Below are 8,149 nucleotides of genomic sequence, written 5' to 3' on the forward strand. Positions count from 1 at the left end.
TATGTATGTGCGTGTATATGTTTGTGTGTCTGTGTTTGTCTCCCCAACATCGCTTGACAACCGATGCTGGTGTATTTACGTCTCCGTAACTTAGCGGTTCGGCAAAAGAGACTGATAGAATAAGTACTAGGCTTCCAAAGAATAAGTCCTGGGGTCGATTTGCTCAACTAAAGGTGGTGCTCCAGCATGGCCGCAGTCAAATGACTGAAACAAGTAAAAGAGTAATTCATCAATATAAAGTAAATGCTCTATATAGTAGACATATTATTATGCTGAGCATGGTATAGATTGTGAAACAGTTGAGCTGCAAGTGGACTTCTAAAGTAGAAATTCATCAAGGCCATTAAATGGCAAGTTTTCATTGTAAACAATTTATATGGTGACTATTCTTTCTTGCTTGCTTAGTGTACATAATCCAAAACAAGCTAAATAAAAATTTTCTGATAAAGGCCTTCAGAGTAAAGACCATGGAACTGCACCTAGAAAGCCCCCCCCACCACCAAGGCAAGGTAATTTATGGAAGACCAGCAGTCACCCATGCTTGCCTCCCCTCTCCACGAAAGTCAAAGGCCAATACAGCTTAGCACCAGTGAGTTAACTAGAGCTGAGTTAACTAGAGCAACATGAAATAAAGTGTCTTGCTAAAGAACACAACAGATAGCCCAGTCCAGGAATCAAACTCAATACCTCATGATTGTGAGCTTGGTTTTCTAACCACTGAGTCATGCATTTTCACAAGCTTTCAATGCTGCTATATTAGGTAAGCAAACATTACAACTAGTTTTATACCCAGGATTACATTTTTTTAAACTTCAACATAAACCATCACCGTCATTTTAAAGTTCACTTTTCTAGGCTCCCAGCTTGCATGGGTCAAAATATTTTGTTACAGCAAATTTTTTTTTTTTTACAGCTGCATGCTCTTATCACTAATCTTCATCCATTTTCGAACCACATAGTATTTCCCCATGATTGGACATACTTTTCAAAGAAGACTAAAAACAAACATCACTTGTGTAACAATGATTGCTACTTTACAACCATCACATGATGTCAGGACAAAAGGTGTATACACACACACACACACAATTTACTTCTTTTAGTTACTGCCTATTAAATTCATTCACAAGATTTTTGTTGGCTTAGAGCTATAACAGAAGATATTTACCCAAGGTGTCATGCTGCAGGACTGAACCTGAATCACATGGTTGGGAAGCAAACTTCTTAACACAGCCATGAAAGAAATTTGAACAAAAATGAAATAACATGCAATAATACTTACAAAACGAGAAGAGTTATCATTTTTTATGGTTTTGGCATTTCCAAAAGCTTCAAGGATAGGGTTAGCCTGTAACAATTGGTTTTCCAGTTCACCCTGAAATGTGTGATATTATCATTTCAATTACATCATGAAGATACACTTTGAAGAATATCAAATACTTACTAGATGCTTCCCTACACAATATCAAAAGATCTTCATGAGACTGAAATTTACTGTTAAAGAGATATCTTAAACAGGCAGACATAATCAAAGACACAGTTAAACAGGCTATATTGACAAATATTATGTGAAATGAAACTAAAAATAGAGCAAAAAATATATGGTTATTTTAAAATGTTGAAGAATTCATTTTAGACAAAATATATTTGAATGGAGCAATAAAAATTTAATTCATAGGCCTACGGTTTTATATCTATCTCCAAACTAAAAAAAGATGGGATAGCCTTTAAAAAATTTTGAATTTTAAAATAGGAACTGTTTGAAAACAGGTAATTTATATTTTGGTCAGTGAATAATAGCGTAACCGATTACAGGTTTCCAATAGGCTAATCACTGGTTCATTTATGGACAAGAGTGTCTGTAATTCAGAAGACAATAAATACTACAAAGGATTTTGTTCACAGAACATCACTTTTTAATCCTTTCTGAGTGATACACACACAAGGATTATTTACATCTACTAAACCCCACTTATAAGATAGTCAAACTGAAACTATGGTAAATGACACTTGAGCAATGTGCCAAACAATGGGATTGAACTCAGAACCACATGGTTGAGAAGTAAACTTCTTGTACAGACAGCTACACCTATTAACAGCCTCAGCTCTGAGATATGATTGATATTCATTTTCAATAAAACATACTGAGACAATTAGCTGCTTACTAATTGAAGAATTTTGCTCAATATTTTCTTAATTATTAAGTTTTAAACTAACTGCTACCATTACCAAAAACATCCAACAAAAATAAATTTCAGCTGATATTCAAGAAAAGTTTATAATTCCAAACCTCAAAGTTCACTCAAGACTTAAGGGTGGACAATTCACGATATAGCGTGTTTTTTTCCTTTGCTTTTTTTTTTTTTTTTTTTTTTTTTTGCTTTTGACACTCTTTCCTCGGCAGAAAAAGATTTATTCCAACACTATGATACTAAAACACTGACTACAAAGATTCAACCACCATCGTCTATGCAAACAGTATTTTAATTTTTTTTTTTAATGCTTATTAATGTAGCTTACATTATTGTGAACAGCTTAAGAAGTGATGCCCACTTTTAAAACTGTGTGATCTGACAATATGCAAATATTGTAATAATCATTTCACAGTATGCTGCCATGGAATAATTGCAAAACATCAAAAAAGAAAAAGAAAAAAAACCATAGCTCTCATAATTTATTGGAAAAGTGACAGGATAACATTTCTAATTTTAACTGTTGAAGTAGAAAGTGAAATTGGCACCTACTTCTCATCAAAGTTGACTCAAGTAATTAGAGCAATGCACTTTGGTCAAGCATGCAATACACCAAAGACATGAAACTGAAAAGTTCATTGCTAACAGTCCAACATCAATAAAACTCAGGTACTAAAAATTTGACAAAAATGTATTTGTTCGGTTTCCTGACAATGTCTAAGTCAGGAATAACTCAATAAAAACAGTATTTAAAAATAAAAACCTCAACTGAAACAATTCAAACCAACTACAGAAATCTAATTAAAATGAGGGCTGGAACATTTCCACAATAAAATACAATAATTAGAACATGAGCATTTTTCTATTGTGGTTAACAAAGGAACAAAAAAATTTACGTTTTAAATGCGAGTAAAAAATAGATATGTAGAATGCTCATATTGAAGTTAACAAGTTTCTGTAGAACAGATACTAACAAGATAGTATTCTCTGCCCAAAATATGTTAGTTAACAAATGAAAGTAGGAAACTCAGAATATTGACAACCCTCAGCAAAATATGGCTAAAGAGAAGTGCAGACGATAAAAAAAAAAAGAGAAAAATTTGCAGATGTTAAAAAATTATCATGAGTGAGGAACCACTCTGTGTGCACCAGAAGCAAATTACAAAAGGTATCATAAATTATTGTGGGGAAGGAGAAGAGGAGAAAATAGACTGGTGGAAACTTGGCAGTTGACCGTCAAGTAAACTTAGATCTTTAATGGTTGGTGATATCACCAACCATCATAATGATGCATATCATCAATTTCATATTGAAGATGGTAAATATTCTCATCACTTAGCACTATCAGCATGTAGCCTGAAGTAGAATACACTAGTAATAGAGGCCAAGAGGTTAAGAAGCTGTGCAAAATAGTAAACAAAGAACAAGTTTTACAGAGCTTTCTCAAAAGAGACAGATGATGTAAATAAAATCTTACAGAGATATTAGAATTACTATGAAGGACATTTGAACAAAGTATGACTCATTTGTCATATGAAGAACTATTACGAGCCAAAAACATGTTTTGGCAATAAAATGATTTCCTTATAATCCAAGTGAAGAAAACTTAAGATAGCATCCAAATAGGATTACAAATTTTCATAGGTAAAGAAGAAATAGATACTGATGCTTCAAAGAAAGAAACAATGTCCATCACTTAATGAAAAAACAACATCAACATAGCTAATTAATACAAAAAAAAAAAAAAAAATCTATGTTGGTATTTTAAATAGCTAATTGCAACAACCTTGGAAGAATTTTTGTTTTCCTTACAGAAGATTACACCAAATAAATTTTGTGACAAACATGCAGGAATTGCATCATCAAAACAAGAATCTTACAACGCTTCTGACAAAATTCCACTACTAATGCTTTCAATAATTTTTTCTTTTTTTTTAATCAACAAAAGAACAAAGTCATGGAACTAAAGAACAGCATACAATAAGGAACATATTTGAAACAGATGATATTATAACCATGCCATTATCATACACAAGGAAATGAGCACTCATTCTGTTAAGCATGGATTTTTATTTTGCCCACCACTAATATCTTATATCTTTATTATACTTGGGGGGCACTTTGGGTTTCTATGGCCTAAGCATTAAAGATTGAATCTGAAAAACAATCTTTTAATTTAAAAAAAAGTTTATTTTTGAATCTTGATTGGGGTTAGAAGATTTAAAGTTACATTAATTTTTACATATAAATATTTTCTTTCCATTTGAGTGTATAAATATATTTTGTTTGCATCTGAAAGTATCAATTATTTCACTCTGTGAAAATTAACATTTTTTCATATTTTTTTTTTCAAGGACGAAAGTGTAATTATAAATGTAAACAAAAAGTATTTTGAAGCTTCAAATGTAAATGAAACGTATTTTCTATATTAAATATATATACTGCAGCCGTAGATTCCCTTACCCTAATTGATTTCTAATTCTAAAAAAAAAATTTCAGAATCTGAATGCTTGACAAGAAAAAACAAAAATCCTAAAATTGACAGGTGGGCAATGATAAAAAAGGTTGAGATGGGTTACAAAATCAATGCTTAAACGAATAAGTACAAGAAAATATATGCATCTAATACTACAAAAGATAACTGACAATGGTTTGCAATACACTTAATACATTCGTTTAACACTTGTAAAGGTAATTACAAGGAAGAGTCATTTTAGCCATCTAAAAACACAAAGACAGCTATAGTCACTTTCTGTTTATTTCATGAGCTATCCAAGATTTTTTATTTTATTACTGCTATTTGGTCAATGGCACAGTTCCATTGCAATAAAATTGTGTTGGTAACCAGATCACACAGGTGCAACACTTTATGAAATAAATGAAATGTGAATATAACTCTTTTCTTGGACATGTTTTAGATGGTTAAACTGGCTCTTCTGCAATGTAATTGCTTCAGTTTCCACACATGGTTTCAGATCAAGTCACTTGCCAAACAATACTGAAATAGTTTTAGAAGATCATCAATATTTCCACCAGCATTCATACTAATTAGAACATTAAAGTAATCATCTTTTTACATCGACAAACCAAACAGTAACTCTACAGACATTGTTGTTGCTAGACTTAAAATCCAACGGCACTGATTTATGTTAAGGGAAAACTTAAAACTTCTAATGAAGTAAGGAAATGTCATTACTAAAATATGTAATTTCTTCAACAATATACAGTGTTTGATATACAATAACTACTTGAATTCAAATAAATAGAATAGAAAAATAAAAATACTTCATAAAAAAAAGAAAATACTAATGAACTTTCAGACTTCAAATGTTAATTACTATTGATATAAAATTATCTAAATTCAGACAATTCAATAATGGTAAATTCTCCATCAATCTTGAAGATGGAGCAGACAGTTGTTAGATCAACTGAATTCCTCTAGTGAAATTTACACATAAGTGGCTGAATATTCAACAGATACATGTACCCTTAATGCAATTCTCAGGCCAAATCAGCAGGACAAAAGGCTGGATCTTAGAATACAAGTACAATCTATAGAGAAAGAGAGAAACGACCCCAATATTGGATTGATATTTTATCAACCACAAAAGAAATAAATACAATGAAGGTAAAATTCACACTGGCAGAATTTAAATTCAGACCATAAAGAGCTGCAACAAATAGCACAAGGCATCCTAACCGATGCTCTGATGATTCTGCCAATTTGCTGCCTTCAATTCAGCAACAGCATAAATAAAATATCAAATAAGTATCTTGTGTGACCTGACCAACCTGACTTACATCTACTAAATAATCAAACCATAAGCAGATATATTGAAAATCTAAACTTTGTAAATAAGTAATTCTATTGCTGAGACAATGGGCAAAATAGTGAAGTGTACACAATTAACAAGCAATCAACAGCTGGTATCAAAACTTTACAGTTATTAGAAAAAGAAAATAAACTTATTCTTAAAATATTTCAATTTATTTGATGTTTTTTTTTTCCTTCTATTCAACTCTTTAACTGTATTTCTCACTGTCTGCTTTTGTCTAACATGCCATTTGTTTTTGCAATTATATTTCTATTCCATTTTTGAGTGAAATAAGAATATGGAAACGATTGAATCCCTATTCCAATAAAACTCTCTAAAAGGTATATTCTAGCTGAAGGTATTAAACAGATCTACTTTTTCACTATTATAGAGGTTAAACTAGATAATGCTGAGAGATCATAACTGCTTTTTCACTTTTTTTTACAAAAAACAAAAAAAAAAAAACATGCAATTCTAAGTATAAAAAAGTAATCGAAACATGGCATAATTCGAGCAATCATGAATGATAAAGGCTTAGAAACAAGATATAATACAAAGTGTCCCATAACACATGCTGACTTAACTGGCAACATGAACCGTTTAACATGTACAATGTATAATTATAGCTATGTACAATATATAATTGCATTCCATACAATTAGAATTTGTTGTATTACAGCATTATTAATTACCAACATGAACAGATAGTGTTATTGTAGCAAACACATCTTAATGCAAGGAAACTAACACTCAGAATCGTCTTTATGCACCAATAAATATTACTTGCAGAATTAGATAATTTGGAGAAGCATACAATTTCCATAACAAGCAACTCCACAAGAATACTGAGGAAACCTGGCTGAATAAGTGACTAAAGCAATCTGAGAGTCATCATAATTTTAATTCTGTAGTATTAGAAGAGTTATTACATCAGGAACTACAAATAACTTTGCTCATTCTATTATGCTTTCTCCCTTGTAAATTTGATTGCTCAAACAAAACTACTCAATATAAGCCAGCCAATATAGTGGCCATAATTGGAGTGCTACAAAGCCTACATTGTTCCTCACTGAAACTATGTTCCAAGAAAAATGTGTATCACTTAACACTCGACACCTCTCTCCACCCTTCAAAAAAAAAAAAAAAAAAAAAAAAACATTTTGATAAACTAGTAAATACCAACTTTTTTTTTTTTTTGCTTTTGTTAAAGAATAATCTCATGCTATAACATTCTAAAATTTGATACATGTTACCAATTTACCATTTTATTGAAATGTCAAATTAAGTATGTGCAATGATTTAATATCTAAGTTTTATTTTCTGAAATTCTAATTGTAATGGCTTGCAAAAAATCATCTTTCAATTTATTTTGCATGATTTATCAGACAACCTATACATAAAATGGGACAAATTGTATATACCATAAAACATCATTATAGAAACAGCGTTTCTATAGAAATTAATAAAACTAATGTCAACACGAAACTAACAAAATAACTTTTCAACGTTCTAAAATGAAATTTGGTTGTTTCATAGTTTGTTCAAAGAAAGGTTCTGAACAGTATTCTGTTCTTATTTTATTGATAGGAAGTCTACTGAGGTAGAGGTTGCTTCATTGAAGTGATCAAGTAATTACACAGACATTCATAGCTGGCTCATATAAAAAGTTGCCAATTTTATTGACATTAGAAGAAATTGTCTGAAATTATTTAACTTGCTTGTCAAAGGTTTTAGAGGACAGGAAAAGGCCTATTTTTACAATTTTCAATGTATTTTTTTAATTATCCAGTATACCAATCTACTTAGGTCAGTCAAGATGTAGAATGCTATTTGAGATTTTTTCCCTTTCAGTTCAATTAAGTTATAGAAACTAAAACACAGAATCAATTCAAAAAGCTTAAATAATTTAAATATATTACATCATCATCATCATCATCGTTTAACGTCCGCTTTCCATGCTAGCATGGGTTGGACGATTTGACTGAGGACTGGTGAAACCGGATGGCAACACCAGGCTCCAGTCTGATTTGGCAGAGTTTCTACAGCTGGATGCCCTTCCTAACGCCAACCACTCAGAGAGTGTAGTGGGTGCTTTTACGTGTCACCCGCACGAAAACGGCCACGCTCGAAATGGTGTCTTTT

At 31.4% G+C, this 8,149-nt stretch overlaps 1 protein-coding gene across 6 annotated transcripts in view; it reads right to left on the reverse strand.

The window, feature by feature from the left end:
* The window catches only part of LOC106880451 (myosin heavy chain, non-muscle), a 135,185-nt gene that overhangs the window by 58,402 nt on the left and 68,634 nt on the right, over positions 1 to 8,149 (reverse strand). For all 6 annotated transcript variants that reach the window (XM_052978583.1, XM_052978582.1, XM_052978579.1 and 3 more), the window contains one exon: positions 1,283 to 1,375. In XM_052978583.1, the coding sequence (XP_052834543.1) occupies positions 1,283 to 1,375 (93 nt within the window). The remainder of the gene's footprint in view (positions 1 to 1,282; positions 1,376 to 8,149) is intronic.

This window comes from Octopus bimaculoides, chromosome 2 (genome assembly GCF_001194135.2).
Source record: "Octopus bimaculoides isolate UCB-OBI-ISO-001 chromosome 2, ASM119413v2, whole genome shotgun sequence".
Lineage (NCBI taxonomy): Eukaryota > Metazoa > Mollusca > Cephalopoda > Octopoda > Octopodidae > Octopus > Octopus bimaculoides.